The 24,091-nt window shown below is 53.2% G+C and overlaps 2 protein-coding genes across 6 annotated transcripts; both read right to left on the reverse strand.

Annotated features, from left to right (window-relative positions):
• Positions 1 to 207: 207 nt before the first annotated feature.
• On the reverse strand, positions 208 to 10,115 carry Carns1 (carnosine synthase 1). 4 transcript variants are annotated; one of them, XM_036190247.1, is made up of 10 exons: positions 10,031 to 10,115; positions 9,633 to 9,659; positions 7,559 to 7,832; positions 6,758 to 6,847; positions 6,027 to 6,514; positions 5,608 to 5,782; positions 5,438 to 5,523; positions 4,515 to 4,746; positions 4,149 to 4,429; positions 208 to 1,737 (listed from the first exon to the last, which is right to left on the reverse strand). In XM_036190247.1, the coding sequence occupies exons 2-10, from the start codon at positions 9,633 to 9,635 to the stop codon at positions 511 to 513; spliced, it is 2,856 nt and encodes a 951-aa protein (XP_036046140.1). In that variant the 5' UTR covers positions 9,636 to 9,659; positions 10,031 to 10,115; the 3' UTR covers positions 208 to 510. The 4 variants fall into 4 exon arrangements, with proteins under 4 accessions (XP_036046140.1, XP_036045321.1, XP_036047569.1 ...); XM_036189428.1 differs by having other exon boundaries at positions 4,515 to 4,761; XM_036191676.1 differs by lacking the exon at positions 9,633 to 9,659 and having other exon boundaries at positions 4,515 to 4,761.
• A 6,505-nt stretch (positions 10,116 to 16,620) lies between these two features.
• Positions 16,621 to 23,517, reverse strand: Tbc1d10c (TBC1 domain family member 10C). 2 transcript variants are annotated; one of them, XM_036166404.1, is made up of 10 exons: positions 23,489 to 23,517; positions 23,150 to 23,327; positions 22,186 to 22,285; positions 21,943 to 22,050; positions 21,750 to 21,856; positions 21,458 to 21,572; positions 20,751 to 20,816; positions 20,433 to 20,622; positions 17,616 to 17,770; positions 16,621 to 17,342 (listed from the first exon to the last, which is right to left on the reverse strand). In XM_036166404.1, the coding sequence occupies exons 2-10, from the start codon at positions 23,299 to 23,301 to the stop codon at positions 16,995 to 16,997; spliced, it is 1,341 nt and encodes a 446-aa protein (XP_036022297.1). In that variant the 5' UTR covers positions 23,302 to 23,327; positions 23,489 to 23,517; the 3' UTR covers positions 16,621 to 16,994. The 2 variants fall into 2 exon arrangements, with proteins under 2 accessions (XP_036022297.1, XP_036022288.1); XM_036166395.1 differs by lacking the exon at positions 23,489 to 23,517 and having other exon boundaries at positions 16,728 to 17,342; positions 20,751 to 20,833; positions 21,451 to 21,572; positions 23,150 to 23,301.
• Positions 23,518 to 24,091: the final 574 nt, after the last annotated feature.

The raw sequence follows: 24,091 nt of genomic DNA on the forward strand, positions 1-24,091 counted from the left end.
TCTCCTCCTACTTACTCTCTCTGCCCACCAGCCCTGCCTATCCCTCTCCTGCCTAGCTATTGGCCATTTGTTTTTTTATTAGACCAATCAGGTGCCTTAGGCAGGCAAGGTGAGACAAATACAGCACAAACAAATGTCACATCTTTACATCATTAACAAGGGCAGCAGAAACAAATGTAACACACCTTCACATAGTTAAAGTAATATTCCACAACATAAATACATGTAACACAGCTTTGCCTAGTTAAAGTGATATTCCACAGCACTAGAGTCCTGGGGATACCTGGGACTAGATGAAGGCTTTTGGGAAGGCAAGAGGACCTAGAAATGTCCAGATACTTATTTTATGGTCCTTGAGTCCAGAAGGCTATGATGTCAAAATGGCTGTACTGCTTTGGAATAGACCTGAGGCAGAGTAGTGTGCTGAACTAGGTTTTGGGCAAGGTGATAGAAAGAGGGAGGGGCGGGAAAACAGAGCTCCACAACCCTCCCCCTAGCACTTAATCCTCGCTATTTGAAATGAGACAGGAAATGGGCAACTGGGTAGTTGGGCCTGTCAATGCCCAAGCCCTGACAAATGCCCAGCAGGCGGAGACGGGCCTCAGCGGGGCTGGACCCAGCACAGGCCACATTGCAGTAAGGCTCCTCATACTGGCCAGGTATCAGGGCCTCCTCCAGCAGGTTGAGTCGCAATAGACCCTGGTCATGGAGGGCCTGCAGAGTCTCTCGACTGCTAGGGGAGCTCAGCAGCTCTATGTGCTGGGACACCAGGCACATGATGCCCACCAGGTAGCCACGGGCACGAGGGTGGGCAGGCAGGGCGGGCTGCAGGCCACAGGCTACCATGGTCGAAGCCAACAGCAAATCCACACCATAGAGCTCCAGGATCCAGTCTCGGAGGTAGAATCCTCCCATTCGAGGGTTGATCTCGATGAGCTTTGGCCCAGCCCCAGTCATCTTGAGCTCCACATTGAAAACCCCATCCAGCAACCCACAGCCTAGACAGCAGCGAAAAGCTGCCTGCACCATCTGGGCCTCCTGCTCTGGTGCTAGCCCAGTGGGCATGCAGGCTGCAGTCTCTGTGAAACCAGGTAGCCTTGTGGGTCCATTATCAGAGACAAAAGCAGCCAGCAACCGTCCACCAAACACCACCAGGTCCACATCATGTTCTGTGCCCTCGACAAATTCCATCAGCAGCATGGCATTGCCCCAGCCCAGTCCAATGCCCGGGTGGTCAGCTTCACCCTGCAAGTCATGGAGGATCCGGGAAAAGTGCTCATGGCACTGTGGCCCATCCTTCACCAGCTGTACGCCCACTGCTCCTGACCCAAATTCCAGTTTCATCACACCTGGCAGGGGGACCTGGTAGATGGCTCTCTCCACATCAGCCTCACTCTCCAATGGACAGCAGGCCACAGCATGGAGGGAAGTTGCAGGCCAGGGTGGGCCCTGGCAACGCAGCAGGTGTAGTTGGGTACGGCTCTTCTGCTTGGCCAGGCACATGGCAGCTGGGGGGCTGCAGGGCAGACCCAGCTCACGGCAGAGCAGAGCAGTAAGCACCAAGCAGTCATCCCAGAAGGAGAAGCAGCCATCTAGCTTCAGGTTGCGTGTCCGTACCAGCTCAGCCAGCAGCTGTGCGTTCTCCTCATCTCTCCGGTGCTCAGTCACATCGAAGTGGATGAAGGTCTGCACCAGCTGGGATGCAAAGTGGTTGGGGTCCGATTCCACCAGGTGCAGCTGCAGAAACATAAGCAAGCAGGAGGGACATCATGTCACAGGTGTTGGGTCATGGAAGAGACAGGATGGTGTCCCACAGGGGACACTGAACCATAAACACCAGGTGCTAAATATATGTGTATTGATGATTTGTTGGATAAATGGGAAGTGCAGAGGTGAGACATCTTCACCCTGGAGGGGAGGGAAGGCAGAAGGAAAAGCTTGCTTCGGGAGGAAAGGGCAGAACACCAGAGGGCTCACTAGGACTTGCTCCCGAGCAGCTTCCCCGCAGGGCTTGGAGACCGGCCATCAGGGCTGGGGCTGGAGACAGGTGGCTTGGTCCATCATTCATTCCGAATATTCTAACACTGTAATGTGATGTGCAGGATTCCTGAGGGGCCCTGTGTCTCCAAAGCTTTGGCTTGCTGGGGGAAGCACAGACACAGGGCAGCTGATACTCGGGACAGAAGGGATGAGGGAGGGGAAGTGGCTGTCTGTAAGGCAACTTGGCATCAGGAGTCTTTCAGAACTTCAACTGGCACACACACTATCAGGTAGGGACTGTGGTGCCAAGGCTGCTGGGAATTCCTCAGGGACCATGCCTGGTGGGGGGAAAGACAAGGAGGCCACTGTGGTGGACTGGGGCCAGCCTGAGAGAGCCTCAGCTTTCCTAGCTGTTTCAAGAGGACTGAGAATGTCTATTCCTGGTTAGCTCCAGATCCTACCATGTGAGCCCCTGCCTCCTTCCAAGAGTAGATTTGACTTGAGATCTGTGAACTGCTCTTTTGTCCCTGGAAGACCCCATGTGCCAAGCTGCAGGAATTCAGCTCCAAAAACCTTTCCCCAAGACAGAGCTAGACTCCTTACCCAGCTGTTCCAGACCTAGGAACGACAAGATTTGGCAGTACATGCTTATAATTCCAGCATTTAGGAGGCTGAAGCCAGGAGAATTGTGTTACAAGAACCAAGTCTGAGCTACATAGTGAAATCATTTCAGAGAGAGAGAGAGAGAGAGAGAGAGAGAAATCCTAGCTAGCATAGGGAGACAGAGGCTGGAGACTCTCAGAAAGATCAAGGCCAGCCTGATTTTCCTATTAAGTTTCAGGCCAGCCTGAGCCACAGAGTTAGACCCCGTCTGACATAAATAAACAACCATTGAAATAAACAAAAATATGAAAATAAAATAACATGTGTGAAATTCCAGAATCTAGAGTTAGAAGTAGGAGGATCAATTCAAAGCCAGCTTCAGCTATATTAGGAGTTTGAGGCCATCAAGAGTTATGTGAGAACCTATCTCAAAGATCCCAAATTATTGAGGGCTGGAGGGATGATGGTTCAGCCATTAAGAGCACTTGCTGCTTTTGCAGAGACCTGGAGTTCAGTGCCTAGCCCCCCACATCAGGTGGCTCTGGGTCTAATGACACCCTTTTCTGGACTCCACTGACGCCTGCACACATTTGCGTGTGTGTGTGTGTGTGTGTGTGTGTGTGTGTGTGTGTGTGTGTGTGTATGTGTGTGTATGTGTGTGTGTGTGTATGTGTGTGTATATTATACATATACATATATACATACATCAGGCCCACACACATATGCAACATATAAAACATAACACACACACACATATATAAAACATAAATTTTTAAAAGTAAAATAAATCAGGGCTGGAGCGATGGATGGCTCAGCAGTGAAGAGCACCAGCTTCTCTTCCACAGGACCAGGTTGATTCTCAGCACCCACATGGCAGCTCACAACTGCCTGTAACTTCGGTTCTAGGGGATTGATGTCCTTTTCTGGTCTCTGAGGGCACCAAGCACCACCTGGTGCACAGACAGACAGACATGCAGGCAAACACCCATACACATAAAATAAAATGAAATCTGGGGCTCTAGCTCAATGATACAGTGCTTGCTCCAATAGAATATGCAAGACCCTGAACTCAATTTCTAAAACAGCAAGGAAAAACAAAGCAAAACAACAAAAACAGCTGGGCATGGCGGTTCAGTTCAGACTTTAATCTCAGCACTAGGGTGGAAGAGGCAGGAGGCAGAGCCAGGCAGATCTCAGTGAGTTCGAGGCCAGCCTGGTCTACAGAGCGAGATCCAGGACAGGCACCAAAACTACACAGAGAAACCCTGTCTCGAAAAACCAAAAAAATAAACTAAAATAAAATAAAGAAAAAAAAAATAGAGATCTGGCTCGGCTGCTGGACCTGAAGTACCGCATGCCTCTGGCACATTCCAACCTCCTCTTTTCCTCCTTTGCCCTCTCGGAGGGGCCACTCACAGCAGCCGGCCCCGCCCCCGCGAGGAGGCCCCGCCCCCGCGAGGAGGCCCCGCCCCCGGAGTGACAGCCTTCGCCTGAAGGACTAGCCCCGCCCATTCAGACCCCTCCTCCGCCAATCAGGCCGCGATTTGGGGCCTCGCCCCGCCCACCTTCAATCCGTAGTCGCGCGCAGCCGCCCACACGAACTTCTTGCTGACGCCGCCGGCGCCGATCACCAGCAGCTGCTTCCCGTCCATGAGGCGGCGCCCCGAGCGCCGTAGCATGGTCTCCACCAGCGGTGCTGCCGCCGCCTCCTCCACTGAGCGTCCCAGGCGCGGTGCGGCCCACAGCCCCTCAAGCGCGCCGCACGCCTCCAGGCACCGGCCACTGTTCAGCTTAAGCACCGTGGGGGTCAGCGTGCGGCCCGCCACTGTGAGAACGAAGTCCACGCCTGGGCCGGGCGAGGATGCACGGACTGAGCATCCCCCAACCCGGTCCCCGCGCCGCCCAGGACGAGCCGCGCCTCCAGTGCTCACCGAGGAAGTCGATGTGCACTTGGCGCCCACCACGCTGCTCAGCACTCAACCCGGCCTCCAGGGCCAGCACTGCGGCCATCGCGGCTTCAGCTGTTCCTTTGATGCGCTGTTCCAGAAGCGCCACCTGCGCCGCCTCTTCGAGGCCGCACTGGGCCAGCGCCACCCCCAGTGTCCTCGGCAGGGTGTTGTGATGCTGCAGGAGCTGGTCCCCACGGCCCACGCCGCACACCACCTGACCACAGTGCAGCTGAGAAGGGGCAGGCCCAGGAGAAGGCCTGCCAGGGCTCACCTTTCTAAGTACCCCTTCGACGCCTGAGCATCTTCCCTGCACCAAGATAGATACAGGCCCCACCTTCCCTGCGCTTCCAGAACCCCCTTCTTCCATCAAGACTTAAACTTTATAAATCACTCTTGGCCTCACTGGCCATCTGGTCCCCAGATCCCTTGGGGTTACGCTGGCTTTCAGGCCCAGCTCGAAGATTCCAAGCATGCTTGCTCCTACATGCTATAGCCACCCTGGTTTTTCCTAGCCTTAGGGTGTCTCTTGAAGAACTTCAGCATCTCCCCTGCAGTTCTGCTGAGTACCCAAGAGGTCCCCCAAGCCTTTCTAGGTTCCCCAGCTTGGAGCCCTTCCTGTGGGATTGACCCTAAATTAGTTTTTTTCTGTGAGGAGGAACATGCTGCAAAAGGAATCAGGCCCCTCGTCCTGAGCATGAGTTGAACACAAGGGTCCGGGGCTCCTGATATAGAAGGTTCAGGAGGGTTAAAGAGGAAGAAGTGTCAACCCCAAGAGTCCCCTCAGAAATAGCCAGAATCCCCCCTCCCCAAAGATCATGTCCTCTGCATTAGGGCCTCATCAGATCAGTGGGGATGGGCAGAGCTGGGGTGGACAGTGCCATGTCCTGTTCCTGGGCCATTCTCACCTTGCTTAGTAGGGGTCTATCACCCTGAATCCGACACACCACTGCACAGATACGCACAGCCAGCTCAGGGCCTGCCGCAGGACTGCCTGGGGGAACATGGAGAAGTTTAAGCCCAGAGAGGTCTAGGAGGCCAGTTTTGCTCCCAATTCCTGGCTAGCACAGACAAGAACCTGGTAAGGGCAGCCGGGCAGGTGGGCACATGGCCTCCACGAGGACACTCTCCTCTTCCTCCAGCTTCTCCAGCAATGCCATCACTGTGTTCACCACTTCAGATGGCTCCACCCGCAGGTGCAGATGCAATGCCTGCTGTCCCCGCCAGCGCCAGCCACTGAGCCTCACAGCCACCTGCAGCAGAAAGGGGAAAGGACCCTCCTCACCACCACCTCATGGGCCTGGAATGTAGGATGCTCATGCTACAGATGCAGTAGGTAAACTGAGGTAGGAAGGCACAGGGCACTGCTATGGAGAAGTGAGACATTGGCAGCTAAGAGTTTGGGGTCGTTTCCCAGCAGGACTTGGAAATCATAGCACAGGTTCCCTCCTTTGGGTACCCGCAGAGACCGCAGTGCACAGAGGGACCTGTCGTTACCTGTGACGCATCACCCAAGGCCTCGGAGTGCACAAAGGCCTCTACTTCCTCCTTCACCAGTGTTTGCTGGCCCTCTTTCCCACTCAGCTCCACTAGCCGTAGTCCAGGGCTGGCATCCCCTCCCTGAAGCAACCCCGGAGGCCTGTACATGAAAGCCAGGGTAGCTGGCACAGCCACGCCACTCTGCTGGGACAGCAACCACCTCATCAACAGCCGGTCCTCCAGCAGTCCTGCCAGCTCTGCTGAGGCTCCTGTGGGGCAAGTGAGGTTCCGAGCCAGCTCTGCTGCCTCCTTGCCATGGCCAGATTCTGGCCCCAGGCCTGCCAGGAAGTAGGTGGCATGCCGAGGGGGAACAAAATCATCCAGGAATGTCAGGCCCCCTGGATAGAAGCTCACAGCCTTGGAGACCAGCAGAGATGCCTCACCCTCTTGGCCTGGATCAGCCACCTTCATCAGCCAGGCGGGGGACAAGCAAAGGAGCATGTTTCCTGTGGGCAAAGAGAAGAGGGTGGCTGGCCAGGGGATGCTTATGTGATGCCCAAACCCTCGGCCTCAGCCTCGGCTTCTGTGTCATGGGGGTCATGATTCCCAGAACCCACCCCTACTCAGAGCAGCTGGTCTTGTGGAATGCAGGCAGCTGCCAAGTTTGGTGGGTATTTTGGGATATAGCTGGGCTAGGGCGGGGCTGCCCTTTCTGTAGGAGAGGGTAGGGAACTTAGGCACACACTCACCAGGGCTCTGGACCCCACCCTCCAGCAACAGAGATAGGAAGGCGCTGGGGGAACCCAGAATGCACAAGGTCACCTCTGCCCCAGGGCAGCCTGGGGGAAGAGAACATGGCCATGTTTACCAAGAGTCCTCTCACTGCCCTTCGGCCCACTGCCCGTGACCTCCCCATTCCCACCCTCACTCTTAGGCCTCCCAGGTCCTTCTTAGGGGTCAGATGAGAAGAAGGTGGAGGACAGAAGGAACTGAACACGAAGGGGGAGATGTCTGCTGTCCTGCCTTGAGACTGCCTCTCTTTTATCTGCATCTGTTCAGAAGGCACTGGAGGATGAGTCTAACCTGAGATTGGATTTTGCTTGTGACCTCAGAAGGGCCACTGTTTCTCTAAGCCTCAGTTTTCCGGTCTGTGTGATGGGCACAAGTCTGTGATTCTCTTGTACTCTAGCTACAGCTCATTTGGTCCACACAAAATGATTCATGACCCACCTGATCTATGAAACAAGGAGGCATCTTGGGATCGCAACTGCTCAGCTGCCTCCATAGCATCTCCTAAGACATTGCTCTAGAAGTTTCAGCTCCACAGAATATGCAAATGATATCGTGGATTTCCAGGGAGCAGGGTGGGGTAGAGTGGGACATGGTGGGGAGCCCTGACCTGATGTCCTTGGAGACAATACCTGCTTGCCTTAGGCCCTCTTTGCCTTTAGAGCCTAGGGGAGGAACCAGCCTGAACAGACAGAGGGAAACAACTGGACTGAAGGTCCCTCCCTGTCTCTGGGAGACCCCTTTGTGGAATCCTGAAGCACCTGTACGAGGTGCCTGGCTGCGATCCTGGGTCTCAGGAAGGCCAGCTTGCTGCAGACAGCTCTGAAGGAGGCCATAGTAGTACACAGTCCAGGCCCGAGCCTCAGGCTCTTCTGGGGAGCCCTTGCAGTCCAGGCTAACATTCTGGCGCCAGGGCCCGGGGAAGCAGCCTGCAGGTGGCAGGCCAGTGCCTCCATTCCATGGTCCTTCCTTTCCATCCAGGTCCTTGGATCCCAGGGGATTGTCCCACTCCGTACTCAGTGGATCCAGGCGGAGCTGAGCAGGGAGCAGAAACAGTACATCTTGGGCAGGGTTGGCAAGGGAGCGTTTTAAGTCACATAATGGAATAAACCCGCTTCCCAACCTTCCCACCTAGCTCAAGTTCAAAGGACCAGAAGAGGAAGGGGTTAGGTGGAGGGAAGGCTTACCCAGTGGGAAGTGGGGCTAGGTGTGGTGTCCTGAGAATGGGAAGGGAAGTCCTCCTGACGGGTCTGATGAGCCCTGTCCCACACTAGGGTCCATTCTAGCTGGGTTTGCAGGGTCCCAGGTTTGGTTCTTTTCAACAATGCAATCCCAGCTGCACACAGTGCCTGACACACAGTAACTGCATCACAGCTGGTTACTGACTGAAATATCTCAACCATTGTCCAGTTCTGTTCTCTCTGGGTCTCAGTGACTCATCTACTGTCACGGACTTTGCTGACACCTATTAGGTGAATTTATTTTCTGTTCCTCACCCCCATGCAGTGCCTCTGGGTGAGGGCTGGTATCCCTTTTACCTTTCTTTTTTTTTTTTTTTTTTTCTGACAGGGTTTCTTCATATAGGTCAGGCTGGCATCAAGCTTGTATGTAGAGGAGGATGGCCTTGAACCTCTGATCCATCTGTCTCTACCTCCTGAGTGCTGGGATTACAGGCATGTGCCACCATGCCAGATTTCCATGACCTCCTGGATACTGAACCAGCCAGCATTCTACCAACTGCCTTGCAACCTCAGTCCCTCCCTACCCTCCTCCTCCTCCTCCTTCACTTTTCCCTTTTCTATTTTAGAGATGGGGTTTTGCTCCTTCTTTTTTTTTTTTAATGTGGAGCTGAGGATTGAACCCAGGGCCTTGCGCTTGCTAGGCAAGCGCTCTACCACTGAGCTAAATCCCCGACCCCGGGTTTTGCTCTTTAGACCAGGCTGAGAACTCAAGGCACTCCACTTCCCAAGTGGAGGGATTACAGATGTGCAGCACTACATCTGGTTTCCTAGGGAGCTGGGGAGTAAACTCAGGGTCCCCACATGCCAGGCAAGCATTTCTCTAAACAAATGACACCTTAACCCTGTTTTGCTCTTGTTTTTGCTATGTGACCCATGCTGGCCTTGAGTTGGCAATCCCACCACACCTAGCTAAACATCTCTACAGGTGTATGGTGTCCTGGCACTGTTTTCTTTGCAGGAAGTCTGACACCCCTGCCCCTTCTCTGAGGCTGGAGGTCTCAACGTGATAGAAATGGAGACATTATTCCTTGCAGTGCCTTGGCCTATCCAAGCCTGGCAGCTGGGCCTGTCTTTCAGGAGACAGGCTGAGCCACCTTGGACAGGTTGGTAGCTCTTTCTGGTTTGGTGGCTGCCTGTGTCTGCCTTATCCCCACCTCATGGGTTCGGAAGTGATATCTGGCCTGGGGGAATCATCTGTTGGCTCAGAAACTGTAAGCGGTGGCCCAGACATCCAAGGTCTTCACTTGCATCTCAGGACACCAGAGCTGAATTCTTTGAGCCCTTTCCTAGGGAAGTACTCTGGTGTCATGGACTGTAGGCTCATTGCTATGTCCCCAGACCCAGACCAGTGCTGGGCACATGGGTGGTAGTCGGTAGGTGCTGTTGGAATGAGCGACTATCACTGGGGTGACAGCATCTACCTCCTGGGGATAATGTGGCAGAGGCGAGTGCCTGGTACACTGGGTAGGGGTCCAGGGGTGGAGTTGGTTATGGGGTGGGAACTGTCAGAAGCAGGACTCTCTGGGTGCCAGTCCTTGCCCTCCCTCTATCCAGGGACTCGGGCCTTTGTGGGAAGGGCCCACAAGAGACTCACCATCGTGGAGGTGGAGAGGCTGAGAGACTAAGGACAGAGAGACAAAGCAGGGATCAGGGCAGCCAGGTCCCTAACTGACCTTTCAGCCCTTAAGACTTCAAAGAGCCCAGACACCCTCTGTCCTATCCCTGCTCCACCCCCACCCTTAAGGAAAAAGAAACTTCTGCTCCATGGACCCCAAGAGCATGCATCTCTAAGTCCTCCAGTCTCCACCCCCATGACCCTAGCTATACTGGGGTGTTGGCTCAGCCCCTGCAGTGGTGATGGTGGGGCTCCCAGGGTCCCCGGGAGTGTGTAAGGTTAGTGTCCAGCTCTACAGGTTTTCAGGGTCCCCAACCTGCATTCCTACTGATTCCTGCTCCCTGGCTCCCCTGGGGGTAGGGCAGGAACCGGGGTACCTGCTGGTAGCAGCAACTGGACCAAGCTGGGCAGTCGAGCAGCTGGGCAAAGACCAAGGGAGTGCTGCAGTGGTGGCGGCACCCTTGCAAGTGGTGTGCCCTTATATAGTGAGCCTGGCCATGCCTGGGGCGGGGCAGCCCGGACTCATGCCAGGGCCCCGCCTCCCGCTTTCCCTTGTGACTCCCCCACTCCGCACCTCAGGCTTCGGAAAGGGACTAGTGGGAAGGAGGGTGTTGGGATCCGATGACTGAAGGAGGCAGTCCACAGAACAAAGGGGTGTCCTCAGACACACAACCCAAGGCCAGGACTATCCAGACACACATAGATCTACAGTGAGGCCCACCGGGAGAAGAGAGGGAGAGCCATAGACAGTGTAGGGAGCCTGAGCCTAGCCTGTTACTGGAGCTGCCCGCCTGGGGTCAGGCGGAGGCTGAAGCCTGTCCTTAGCTGGAGCAGAGCTCCTGGTGCTCCCAGCCAGGCAGCTGTCAATCCTAGTCAGGAGTCCCTGGCCACAGGGCACACTCACTCACAGTGTCTCCTGAGCCAGGGTCTCTGCCTATTAGGTAGCATGAGGACAGCCCAATAAAATGCTGGTGTGAAGCCAGCAATATATACTCCTTGCCATGGCAGGGCCAACAGCCAGGAGTAGAGCTTCCAGAGGCCTGCATACCTGATCCATGTACCTGCAGTTACACCCACAATCTCCCTAAGAACCCACAATTATACCCGAAGGCTCATGCGGTCAATTTGCTGGTATGTATCACACTAATCTTAGCTCTGGGCTGCAAGGATCTGGACATCTACACTTTTAGTACTTGAAGTTCACTTTCCTTCTGCCCCTAGATCTACCATAGGGTCTAGCCCCATATGCCTCTGCTTGCCCCCAAACACTCTGACCCTCTCTCCCCCTGCTTGGCCCCAGGACCTGCATTGTTCTCAAAAGCATCTGGACAAGGGGAGTACTAAGGAACCAGCAGTACTCCTCGAGGACAGAGGTAGCAGTCTTTGTTGTTTCCCAGGAAGTACGTACATAGTAGGCTGACAGGACCACCCTGTCTCTACCACTCAGAAAGGAAGGTGGATTTATCCAGGGCTCCCTAGCCCCCCCCCCCTCCACCATTGGACTTTCCAGACTGCTACGAGATACGCTGCTCTAGGTCCATATGTGTCCCCAGATGTCACCACTCTGATTCCCATGATAGGGGCAGCCACCCCAGGAGCCCCACTTCCTTGCTATGTGCCTAGAGGGGTCCCACTGTGAGGACAAGGTGGAGTACAGATGGGTTATGCAGCCTCTGGAGACTCAATTTCTCACTTTCAAATGGGAGTCACTGTGCATTCTTTACAAGTCTAGCTGAGGAGGGGGCTCTAGATACTAGGTGAGCTTGTGATTTCAGCAAGTGACTCTCTCTCTCTCTCTCTCTCTCTCTCTCTCTCTCTCTCTCTCTCTCCCTCTTATAGTTCTGACTGTCCTGGAACTCACTCTGCAGACCAAGTTGTGAAAGCTGTTATGACCCTGCCCTCATGCATAGGGAAGCAAGGCTCACTCACAGAGAGGTGGTGTGATCTGTCCAAGGTCATTCAGCTAGTAAGAAGCCAGCCAGCTGGGATCTTTCCTGTGATCTAATGCGTACATGCTGCTCAGGGAAGAGCATGGTGCTGTCCCACACCCTGGCAAGCCTGGCTGGGCATCAGGTCACTTGTGTTCGCCTAGCAGGTGGGAAAAGAAATTCTGAGATGTCTTAAATTTATTTACAAATAGTGGAGGAGAGGGACAATAACAGAAGCAAACCAGCTAGCAGCCTCCTAAATGTATGTTGAAAGACTGGTCCACACTCCAGGAGCTGGGCCATGAGGGTGCCATTATTATTACAATCCAACCAGTTTAGAAGCAATATTGCAGCCCGGTGATGGTGGTGCACACCTTTAATCCCAGCACTCAGGAGGCAGAGGCAGATGGATCTCTGCAAGTCTGAGGCCAGCCTGGTCTACAGAATGAGTTCTAGGACAGTCAGGGCTACACAGAGAAACCCCATCTGGAAAAACCTTAAAAACAAAACAAAACAAAAAAAGCAATATTGCCAGGCATGATGCTGCAGCTTATAAATCCAAGCACTAGGAAGGAAGGAAAATTGCTGTGAATTCCAGGCTAACCTTGGCTACTTAGTGAGACACTATCTTAAAAAAAAAAAAAATCGCCGGGCAGTAATCCCAGCACTGGAGGCAGAGGCAGGCAGATCTCTGTGAGTTCGAGGCCAGCCTGGTCTACAGAGCTAGTCCAGGACAGGCTCCAAAGCTACAGAGAAACCCTGTCTCGAAAAACCAAAAAAAAAACCCAAACAAACAAACAACAACAACAAAAAAATACTAAAACTGGGCTGGGTGTCACAGGCCTGTCATCCCAGATACTTGAAAGTTTGAAGCAGGAGGATGACAAGTTTACACCTGACTGGGCTACAAAGCAAGCTCAAGGCCAGCATGGGTCACTTTATAAGACCTTGTTTCAAAATGAAAAATCAGAAGGAAGACTGGGGGTGTGCCTCAATAGCAGAGCTTGCTTGGCAAGAGTGAGGGTGTAGGTTCAACTCTGTCACCTCAAACAAAACAAGACAGCACTTGGGAAGCAGAGGCAGGCAGATCTCTGAGTTCGAGGCCAGCCTGGTCTACATAGTGAGTTCTAGTACAGCCAGGGCTACACAGAGAATTGAAGGCTAGCCTGGGCAACATAGAAAGACATACAGGCAAAACACTCATACACATAAATAAAAATAACTGATAAGATGGTTCTGTGGATGCTGCCAAGGCGGAAACCTGAGTGCAATCCTTGGAAGCCATAGAGCCAGCCCTCTGCAGGCTGTCCTCTGACCTCTATACACATGCTATGGCGCACACATAAACAACAAAAAAACGTGAGCCTATGTCTCTTTGCATTTGACCTCCCTTACCCCAACCTTTGCCCAGTCTGTATAGCCCAGTCCTTTTATCCATGGTCAATGTAAATCATATACTTTCTTTCCCCCGGTTGTCATGATAAAGATGCTCTGGCTTTGTAGACTCTGGAGCCATCTTTCCAGCTGCTACCCAGCCTTGCTGCTGGGCAGCACCAGATCTGCTTGTCTTCTGGCCAGTATCATTGTGATAGTTCAATAAGCCATATTATTTCAGGGAAATCTCTGTCTCAAGAGTTATGAAAGGGGTGACCAATCCAAGTTGGGCAACTTCAGTCTGGTCTTAGGGCACTGAGGGCATGTGGTTCAGGCATGTGGGAGGAGCTGTCTCAATGTCTTTGCCAGGGAAGAGGTGATGTCACCCAAGGCTGAGCTGGGCAGGGTTGGGATAGAGTAAGATAGTGACTCTGCCCAGCTGTCATTATGAGAATAAATGGACAGGGAACCAAGAGGGATGCTGGAATGGGAGTGGTAATCTACCCATTATCTGTAGGGGAAAACTGAGGCTCAGGAAGATCCTGAACGTCTTTCCTATTCAAGAATTTGGCAGGAGGTCTAAATCTCAGCTCTGAATCTGGGAGGCTTCAGGGATGGGAGACTTTTGTAGTGGGTGAAAGTACAAGATGGAGGTCAGGTGACCTCTAGAGTGTGGATTCACTTGGCCTTCCACTCACCTGTGAGCCCTGCTCCTGTCCCAGTCCATATCTTTGTGATGACACAGGTTGGCAGCCCCCTCTGGGTGTCATCCCAGTTCATCTCCACAGCTGAAGACCCCAGGTGTGCTTCCTAACTCAGCCCCTTCCCAGACAGTTATTGGTTTTGTTTTATTTGTCTTTGGGTTTTTGAGACAGGGTCTCTCTGTGTAGCTCTGGCTGTCCTGGAACTCACTCTGTAGACCAGGCTGGCCTCAAACTCACAGAGCTTGCCTGCCTCTGCCTCCCGAGTGCTGGGATTAAAGGCGTGCGCCACCACACCTGGCTTCCAGGCAGTTTGTAAAGGAGCTGCTAGGTTCATAGAAAATGGTTGATCAGGTTGCTCCTTGCATAAAAGCACCTTGCTAAGGAGTCATGGCCACTGTCTCATTCAATATATCCCGACAACACTGCATGGGTCCATGTTGCCTGGAGTACGATGTCTTTTTCCAGCTAGTGAGAAGTGTTGGAAGGGTTGAAACTGCTTTCTGAAGGACACATCAGAATGTGTGAATACAAGTGTTCACGTTAAAGCTGGACATGGTGACACATGCCTTTGATCCCAACAGAGGCAGACCTGAGGATCTCTGTAAGTTCGAGGCCAGCCTGGTCTACATAGTGAGTTTTGAGGCCAGTCTGGTCTACCTAGTGAGTTCCAGGACAGTCAGAGCTACACAGTGAGACTCTGTCTCAAAACAAAACAAACAAAAAAAGTTCACATAAACCAGGCATGATTGTAATCCCAGTGCTTGGGAGGTAGAGTCAGGCAGATCACCACCAGGTTGAGTCCAACCTGGTGTACATAGTGAGCTCGAGGCCAGACAGGGTTGTATAGTGAGAAACTCCCACAAAACAAAACAATGGTGCTTGCTCAAGGAGGAACCTATTTCTCTTCTCCGACTTCTCAGGGCTGCCATTGAGATGGCGGGCAACAGGACCTGCTCAAGTGCTGCCCAGAAGATGCTTCCCAGAGGAGGAAGGACAGTGACGCTGCCCCACCCAGGGCCCTGCTGGAGTATCTCCTACTAGAGTCTGTGTCCAGTAAGCCACTGCAAAGGTTGTCCCCCCGCTTGGTGTCCTAGAGCAGCTGTTCTGCAGACGGGAAGGAGCAGGTGGCCTGCAAGCCTGACAGCCCCACTTCTGCTGTCGTTGTTGTTTTTGGTTTTGAGTCAGGGTTTCCCTGTGTAGCCTTGGCTGTCCTGGAACTCACTCTGTAGCCCAGCTAGCCTCAAACTCAGAGATCCACCTGCCTCTGCCTCCCGAGTGCTGGGATCAAAGGTGTGCGCCGCCACTGCCCGGCCACTCCTGATCCTCTTACCTCCACTTCCTAGGTGCTGGGATTACAGATGTGCATCACCTGGCTCAGCTCACAGGATGCATTTCTATATCCCCGTCACTAGAACAGTCCAGATCCAGATTCTGACAGGGGACCACACCGAAGTCCCAGCACAGCTGGTAGGAAACCTCCTGCCCCTAACCAGTGATCCACACCTATTACCCCTAATAATAACTACCCTAATAAGTGTGTATGCTGGTATGTGGCTTCCCATTTGCACATCTGCTCTTTTCTCATACAAGGAACTGATACCAGGAACTTTGTCATGGCCAGGGTAGTGCCACCATACTTCCAAGGACACACTTTTATCTATCTATCTATCTATCTATCTATCTATCTATCTATCTATCTATTTATTTTAATTTTTATTTATTTGTTTATTTAATTATTATGTATACAGCATGTATGCCTGCAGGCCAGAAGAAGGTACCAGATCTCATTATGGATGGTTGTGAGCCACCATGTGGGTGCTGGGAATTGAACTCAGGACCTCTGGAAGAGCAGTCGGTGCCCTTAACCTCTGAGCCATCTCTCCAGCCCCAACTTTCTTTTTTTTTTTTTCTTTTTAGTTTTTCAAGACAGCTGGATCTCACTCTGTAGACCAGGCTGGCCTTGAACTCACAGAGATCCGCCCGCCTCTGCCTCTTGAGTGCTGGGATTAAAGGCGTGCGCCACCACTGCCACCTGGCACATACTGACTTCTAATCCAAATCTTACACAGGAGAAAAACTCATTTATAAAAACAAAATGGCACACTCCTGAGCCATGAAAGATTATCAGCTCTCAGCCCATTGCCTCCTAAGATTTGTCTCTTCCTTTGTTTGGGGTGGGGTGGATTGCTGGTCTCCCCCTGAATCCACACTGTCGCTCTCTCCTTGAGTGGAACAGGTCTCTCTCTGCTCAGTCTCAATACTGTTGCTCCCACCGCAGCCACAGGATGGTTTCCCATGGGAAGGAGGGTCTCCAAACCCGCCTCCCCAGCTCCTCCTGCCTGGCTCCCACCTTCAGTGTGCTGGGAAGTTGCCCAGGGAGCCAGAGAGCCAGAGCAACTGGGACCAGGCTTTCGTGGAGACAAGAAGCCAGCACCAGAACCAGCCCTGTTGTCTTGACAGTGGCTCATGTCTCAGGCACCCTCGGCACCCACAGGGGCAATTAGTGAGTGTGGGAGAGGGTTTCCATGGCGGCAGTCCCAAGGGGCACACCAGGGCTTAGGGAAGAACAAGGGCTGGCGGGACCTTTCTCCTTTGTCCCAAGCACACTAGGTCTTTGTTCTTGCCTGGCTCTCTTTGACAGATGGGACCAGGAGCGTGGCTGGGGAGGCCAACATGGCTTAGAGTCCCCCACCCAAGGGAGGCCTGAGCCATCTAGGGGGGTGGGCAAAGAGAGGCTGGAGTGCCCCTCTGGGGCCCAGCTGTCATTGGGGACCTTCTTCTTGTGGAGAAGCCTGACCTGTACCCTGGAGGCTGCTGCACACTGGCTCAGTATTGGCTCCTTCCCCCCCCACCGTAAACAACTTACCCAGCAGCCAATGGGCAACCTTGGTGTGTCCCCATGTGGGACTATGACAGAAAGCAGGGACGTGGGCAGGAGGAAACATGGCAATAAGTCCAGAGTGGAGAGTTGAGGAATATCTGATCCAGCTCTATCCAAGTATCTTCTCAGTCAGGCTTTATTTGAGTCCTCCAACAAGAAGCCAATGGGGGTACTCTATCCCAGCCAGACACTTCACCCCCACATTCCTTCAGTGCTGGCTTTGATGCTGGAAATGGCAGGCACCAGATAGCTCCCCACAAGCTACACTCAGTGACCTTCCTTTATCTTTGTGCCTGACACAGTCCTCAAAGTGGGGAGATACTCCCCTCCTTTTGGTGGTCCTTGCTGGGAACAGTGAGTCACACAGCTCAGAAGTAAAGTGCAATACACATTTCTGGGGCTGACATGGCTGCTCAGATGATTGAGATATGACCGCACGAAATGCACTGTACACTCAGAAGCGAGTGTCCAGGAAAGAGGCGGAGCCTCGGTGGGACCTGGAGGAACCCTCAATAGGGGGTCCCCGGGCCCTTGTCAGGAGCCCATGGAAAGTCTTGCCACGGGTCTGTGGCTTGCGCCGTGGTGGCCTTGGCTCCTCTGGGGGCTGCACCACTATTCGGGGTATCTCAGGTTTGGTGCTTCCTCGAACCCCTGCCAGCTGCTGGGACTCAAAAATGGCTTGGGCCCCAGGAAGGCGGGCCTGTGGCAGAGGTGCTGGCCCAGATGATGACTTGGGCAGCTGGGCCAGCTGGATCCTGATTTCCCGTTGCAGATCTCGCTCAGACAGGGCTACACTGTGTACCTGTGAGGAACAGTTGATGCTGACTTTGCCTGGACTGGGATGGCAGGGAGCAGGAAGCCTTGAGGTCCCCATGGGGCAGGCAGTACACCACCCCAGGAAGTGGCTGAGGGCTGAGACACAACTTTGCTGGGGCCCGAAGAAGACAGTAGAGGCCTGGGGTTCTCCCATGTGCTGCAGCTCAGAGCACAGGAACTGTACCTTTCTCTCCCCTGGGCTCAGTCTTCCCAGCATGGGCAAGACCTGTGAGGATGACTAGCTGAGGGAGACACCCACCTGGGACATGAAGGCCTCTTCCTGCAGCTGGGTGGGGGGGATGGCTCGAAGGGCCCCCAGTGTCTCCAAGAGCCCTGGGCATGCTGTGCGCTGCTCCACGGTACCCAGTGCCAGGCGCATCAATGTCAGCCCCACACGGAATAGGACCTTGGCACCTGCAGGGAAGGGAGTTGCTCACCCCCAGGAAAGCAGTCTGCCCCACTCAGTTCTTCGGCTGAATTAGCCCTCAGACATGCGCCTTCTACCTCACTGCAGCTCACTTCACTCAGCTCAGGCCAGGAAAACAGCCAAAGGCTACAGCTGGTTTCTTTGCTGAGACAGGGTCTCGTGGAACCAGGCCTCCGAGATGACCTTGACCTTCTGAGCCTCCTGTCTCTTCCTCTAGAGAGCTGGATTACAGGCTCACCACACAAGTGCTCAGTTTTTTGTCTTGTTTTTTGAGATAGTCTTACTTTGCTGGCTGGAACTTACTATGTAGCCAAGGTTGGCCTCCTCCTCACAATGATCCACAGCCTCTGCTTTCTAATTGCTCAGATTAAAGGTATGTGCTCCCATGATCAATTTGTTTTGTTTTGTTAAGACAGGGTTTCACTGTGTAGCTCAGGCTGGCCTGGAATTCATTATGCAGCCCGGACTTGCCTTGAATTTGCAGCAATTCTCCTTCCTCGGCCTCCTGGATACTGGAATTACAGGTGTGTGCCACCGCACCTGACTATGTATTTGTGTGTGTGTGTGTGTGTGTGTGACTGCCACATCACATGTGTGAAGGTCAAAGAATCCCTTGTAGAAGTCAATTCTTATAAGGCAGTGGTATCGTACACCAATAATCCCAGCACTTGGTAGGCAGAGGCAGGCAGATCTCTGTGAGTTTGAGATCAGCATGATCTACAAAGTGAATTCTAGGACAGCAAACCCTTGAGAAACTCAGAGAAACCCTGTCTTGAAAAAGAAGTCAATTCTTTTCTTCTCGAGTGTGAGACCTGGAGATCAAACTCAAGTCACCAGGTTTGGTGGCAGTCACCCTTACCCACAGAGCCATCTCAGCTCACACATCTGGCTTTTTGTTTTCTTGAGATAAAGTCTCACTCTGTAGGCCATGCTAGCCTAGAACTATGTGACCCAGCCTCACCTTGAACTCACAGCAATCCTCCTGCCTCAGTCTCTGAGCTGGGATTCTAAGTGTGAATTATGATGCCTAAAAGGACGACTACAATTTGAGGACACAGGACCCTGCAGGGAGCAAGCCAGTCTCAGGACACTAGACACTTCCAGGCAGGGCAGCCAGCCAGGAGCCAGGGGCTGCTAACAAGCGCATGCCAAGCCTTTTCAGAGTGTCGGTACCCTGTCTCCTCAAGGAGCAGCTGGGTTGGTGCCTATTAAGGACTTTTCATCTTGAATCTGCCACCTTCTGATTCGAGGAGGGTTCTGGGCAGAACTTCATTTCTTCCTAAATGAAGAACATAGCACTGATGTGTACAGACACACACACACACACACACACACACACACACACACACACACACACGAGAGAGAGAGAGAGAGAGAGAGAGAGAGAGAGAGAGAGAGAAACACTGGCCAGTCCCAGGGCCTCACCATCCCTTTCTTGCACCCTCTGAACCACTCAGAGCTGATAGGATGCCAGGGAGACCTAGTGACAGCTGCTACTTACAAAGGAACAGTTGCTACTGACAACATCATCACTGCTATTAAAGGGACCTGTGCAGTGTTTGTCCCAGGTACAGGGAACAGGGGTCAGTTGAACCACCACGATCAGCCCTGCTTCTTAAGGTTAGAGGCTAGAGGAGAGGTGAGACATGTGTTCTGGGTACCTAGGTCATGATTTTTGTTTGTTTGTTTTTTTAAGATTTGGAGATAAGAGTTTCGTATAACCCAAGTTGGCCTCAAACTCACTTTCCAAGGAGGATCTTGAACTTCTGATTCTCTTGTTACTACCTCCCAAGTGCTGTGATTACAGGCATATGCCACAATGCTGGAAATTGGGCCAGGGGCTTATTAGCATACTAGGCAAGCACTCTACCAACTGAGCTAGCTACATTACCAGCCCAAACTTGAGCCTGACTATGGGAGAAATCTCTAGACAAATGGGGCAGCGTAAAGCAGAGCCCTAAAGACCCAGAGTCCAACTTGGCTCTGCTCCGATGCCCCTTCCACTCTTGGTCCCCAGGCTGTGACTGGGTCTCCCTGCCTGTGGTGTGGCCTTCCTGGCTTCTAACCTCCACCTGCTTGCCTTCCAGTTTACCGCCTTCACAAGAGCAGCCAGAACCATCTTTAAAAACAGCAACCACCTCCTGCTGCTCTCCTGACACCCTGTCACATCCCTGGATTTATTTTCTTCATGGCACTTATGACATTCTATAAATATCTTCTTAATTTGGGTACTGTCACCTCGTAGCCCCACCCCCACCAAAATGAAAGTTTCATAAGCGAGCTGTCAGAACCAGCTTGCCGGGCCACTCAGGAAGAGCTGTGGACACACGGCCCCAAGGAGCATCTCCTGTTGTTGTGAACCGTGACTCAGCCTTGCACATCCTGACCCACTCACATCCCACAACATGTGCCTAACAGACCCCAGGCCCCCATCCCCATCAGAGACGGACCTATCTATCCTTGTACTCAGCCTCCTGCTGTGGTCCTTGTGATGAAGTAGAGGCTCTCATTCATGACTCTGAGATCATGTAAGTGAGGTGGGTTATTTTCTCCACAGACACACTCAGGTCCAAAAGGGATGAGGGTGGGTGGGCGCCACAAGCACAGCAAATTCAGAGACGTGAGATAGCCCCCCAAGGCCCCACTCACCCTCACTAAGGAAGGCATCCCAGATGCGCAGTACCGTGGGGAAGGGCAGCGAGCGGGTGAAGAGGCACAGGAACCACTCAGGCAGGTAGAGCAGGGGCCCAACGCCTACCTGCTGCAGGTGCTTGTACACACGTGGAAGCAGCCGCCGCAGAAGAGCCATGAACACTTCAGCATCCAGCTGCACTGCTTCCTACAGCCGGGCTCCTCATCAGTCTGGCTAGCCAGTGCTACAAACCTCCACACCCAAACCCCAGGCTTCTGATCCCTCACTCCCAGGATCCTCACTTTCCATTTTCATACCCCTTCCCAGCTTCTCACCATGTGGGGCCCATAGTAGCCCGGGAGGTAGACCTCGCAGATCTGCACCAAGCACCAGAAGGCTTCCTGAGGGCAGGGCACAGGCCTGTCAGTCCTCATTAAGGCAGGGTCCACAGAGGGGAAGGAGAGGTAGGGAGCAGGCCCAGGGGCATGGATTCATGCCACTCCTACCCTGCTCAGAGCCTGCCCTGTCCTGGGGGTGAGGGGTTGGAAATCACAGGCCTAGGGTTCTGTATTTGAGGGCCATAGGCCCTTTGGGAAAATTTTGGGAAGTTCTCAGAGTCTATGTCCCAGAATCCTGAGGTCACTGGGGTCCCCCCAGGGCCAAGGTCATGGTGCTCCAGACTCAGTTCAGTTTCACAAATGATAAGCTAGAGAGAGCCAGTGTGAGTGGATGCTCCTGGCAAGCCTGGGCATGGTACAGAATTCAGAATGCCAAAGGGAAGTTTTTCCAGACTCCTAGATCAATAGGATAAAGGTCAGGATCAAAGGTCCCAGGTGTAGAAGTCAAGGTTGATAGACTTAAACCTTCCTGAGACTGGTGGACACAAGGCTTTGGTCACTAGAAGAGGGCCTGGAAGGAAAGGACCACAGGATCCTGAGGTCTGAGTACTGGGGTTGGAGGTTGGAGGTCTAAAAGCTCAGGGTCCCTGGGGGCACAGGTGAGTAGGGATTGGGGGTCTCAGAGCCGGGTCAAGGTCACTCACCTCTGGGGGCAGATGCATAAGCAGTACAGCAGCTACAGGGCCCTGAGCCTGGCAATAGCCCTGTTCCGGCCGGTACAGGGTGTAGGCCTTGAGAACCTGCAGCAGCCCCTGCTGCCTGTGCCAGAAAATCTCATTAGGCCTAGCCTCCTAGGCCTGCATCCCTTCCCTGCCCTCTGTGGCCTCCACCCAGGTCATAGTCTCCCTCAGCCAAGGATGGAAATCTGAAGCAGGGAACTGGCCTGAAGCATCTTGCATGAGGACTTGGGGTCACTGGGTATCCCTGGCCTCGTACCCGTGTCCCTGGGGTGACACAAACATCTCGTGCAGAGGGAACTGGCGGTGCAGGTCCCTGCCAATGGTCTCCATCCACTGCGGGTCTCCAGGGGCCACTGCCAACTCCTACACGTGGTAAAAGGTGGACGTGAGGGTTCGGGGTGGCAAGGAGCTCTGAGAAGAGGAGGTAAAGAGTCTGCCAACTTCCTCACCTGATAGGTGCCAGGGTTGTTCTTCTGGCACATCTGGGCCCCACATAACAGGGGCCAACACCGGGCCCGCAGGGCTGAGGGGATGCCCTTTCGGCACTGTATCTTGACCTGTGGGTGAGGTCCAATTGTCATGTTAGGTCTACTTCTCACAGCTTTTCATTGGCCAAGGGACCACTGGGGTGGCAGAGGCAGGGGGATTAAAAGCCCATGGGGACCAGTATACATGGAGCCCTCTTTCCTCACCTTCTTGTATCGTCGAGACATGGTCTTCTCCCAGTGTGAGGTCATCTCCACCCACTTCATCTCCCGCTGGCGGATGAGGTCTGCAGGGGGGTGACCAGGCCTGGAGGCACAGGACACAGCAGTCCTTGGAACATATATCTTCCCATTCCAGGCTATCAGAGAGACCCCCAGCTCCTGGCCTGGGGATCACTGAGGAGTCCTGGAAGGGGATCTGTGGCCCAGAAACTGCCAATGGTTGTCACAGTTAAAGTGTATGGTGTGTGGGGGGGGGAGATTTGGCCTTAACAGGGAGAGAAGCAGGAGAGACTGAAGGGGTGAGGAGGTGAGTATTGAGGGAGGGTCTGTTTGACTGTCATCCACAACAGAGACACAGACAATTCACTGGGGATGCTGGGTGGACAGTGCCCTGGCCTGGAAGCCAGAAGTCCTGGGTTTGAATCTGCTTCTCTTTATCATCTGCTGTGTGATGTGGGGCAAGTTTCTGTCTGTCTCTGGGCCTGTTTAACTGTGTAAGGTAAACCTGAAGAAGAGAATGAAAGAGGTGCCAATTTCCATCTGGAGTTCTTGGGTTAGAGATTAAAAGGGGAAAGGTGGTGGCACACGCCTTTAATCCTAGCACTTGGGAGGCAGAGCCAGGCCTATCGAGGCCAGCCTGGTCTACAGAGTGAGATCCTGGACAGGTACCAAAACTACACAGAGAAACCCTTAAAAATAAATAAATAAATAAACAAAAGGGGGGGATGCAGCAATAAACAAGGGAGCGTTCATAAAGATAAAAGATAAAAGAGACACAAGAACATTACCTCCACTTCCCTCCTTACCTTAGAATTCCACCTGGGACCTGAGGAGTAACACTGGCTGAGTTCTGGGCTAGTCTCTACAGCCAGAGCCCTGAAACCGGGCCTGACTCCAGAATGCAGTTCTCAGTTTCTGTACCCAATCTCCCTACCCAGGCCTCACTTACCCCGGTTCTGCTGAGTTGCCCCCAATGAAGCCATAGCGGTCGGCCTGGCGATATGGACTAGGCCCACTCAGCTCTGAGTCAGACCCTAGAGAGCTAGAATCATCCTGTAGTTCTGCGGGCAGCACCAGCTCTTCCCCCAGGGCTTGGGCCATTGTGCCCTAGACCCCAGTGTCACAGGCTGCAAGACATACAGGAGTTGTCAAACTGAGGCTGGGGATTCCAGTCACCAGTCCTCAGCCACAGGGGACTAAGCCTCCTCTTTTACTGGGGTACCAGAGGCCAAGCCCCAGGTACAGCCCCAGCCCCAGGCCTGACCCTGGCCCCAGCAGACCAGCTCACCTCCTTGCTGCACCTCACCTCCTCCTCTCACTTCCTCCTCAGTCTCAGCTTCAGCAGCCTGTTGGGGGCCCCTCCCAGGTGGGGGGGGACTCCCCCCTTCCTCTATGAGGCTCTTCCTGCTTGCCCTAGTGCCCGGGCCATGATCTCCTCCCATCCACAGGATGCTGGTGTGATGAGTTCCCTTGGCTTGCCAGAGATGAAGATGACAGGCCACCATCACTTTTGAGGTCACTAGCATGTGAAACCCAATTCAAGGTTCCAATAAATATTATGCTTTACTGTTTTCGTACCCCTGCATCTTTCTTTTTGGGGAGTGAGGGGGTACTGTCTGGGAACAAGGGTCTCATGTAGCCCAGGCAGGAGATGAACTCTCTGTATAGTTGAGCATGACCTTGAACTTCTGATCCTCCTGTCTCCAGACTCCTGAGTGTTGGGATTTCAGACCCTGGAACTGCAGGTTTATGACACCATGCCTACTTCAATGCTTTAGTGTTTAAAATAATACCGTTTTTCTTTTCTTTTTGCTTCCAGAACCGGAGATGGAACCTAAGGCTTTGCACATGCTAGGCAAGTCCGAATACTCCACAAAGTACTTACAACATG

This window comes from Onychomys torridus, chromosome 1, assembly GCF_903995425.1.
Source record: "Onychomys torridus chromosome 1, mOncTor1.1, whole genome shotgun sequence".
Classification (NCBI taxonomy): Eukaryota; Metazoa; Chordata; class Mammalia; order Rodentia; family Cricetidae; genus Onychomys; species Onychomys torridus.

Bases quoted from the DNA above. Each gene is read 5' to 3' on its own strand.
- Carns1 (XM_036189428.1), bottom strand. The intron at 4,430-4,514 runs GTGAGCACTGGA...CGCCCGGCCCAG, and splicing joins AGTGCACATCGACTTCCTCG to GCGTGGACTTCGTTCTCACA. The intron at 1,738-4,148 runs GTGGGCGGGGCG...ATGTTTCTGCAG, and splicing joins CGCGCGACTACGGATTGAAG to CTGCACCTGGTGGAATCGGA.
- Tbc1d10c (XM_036166395.1), bottom strand. From the start codon at position 23,301: ATGGCCCAAGCCCTGGGGGAAGAGCTGGTGCTGCCCGCAGAACTACAG. The intron at 22,286-23,149 runs GTAAGTGAGGCC...CTGTGCCTCCAG, and splicing joins GGCAACTCAGCAGAACCGGG to GCCTGGTCACCCCCCTGCAG. The intron at 17,343-17,615 runs GTGGGTGTCTCC...TGTTCCTCACAG, and splicing joins AAGAGGCCTTCATGTCCCAG to GTACACAGTGTAGCCCTGTC.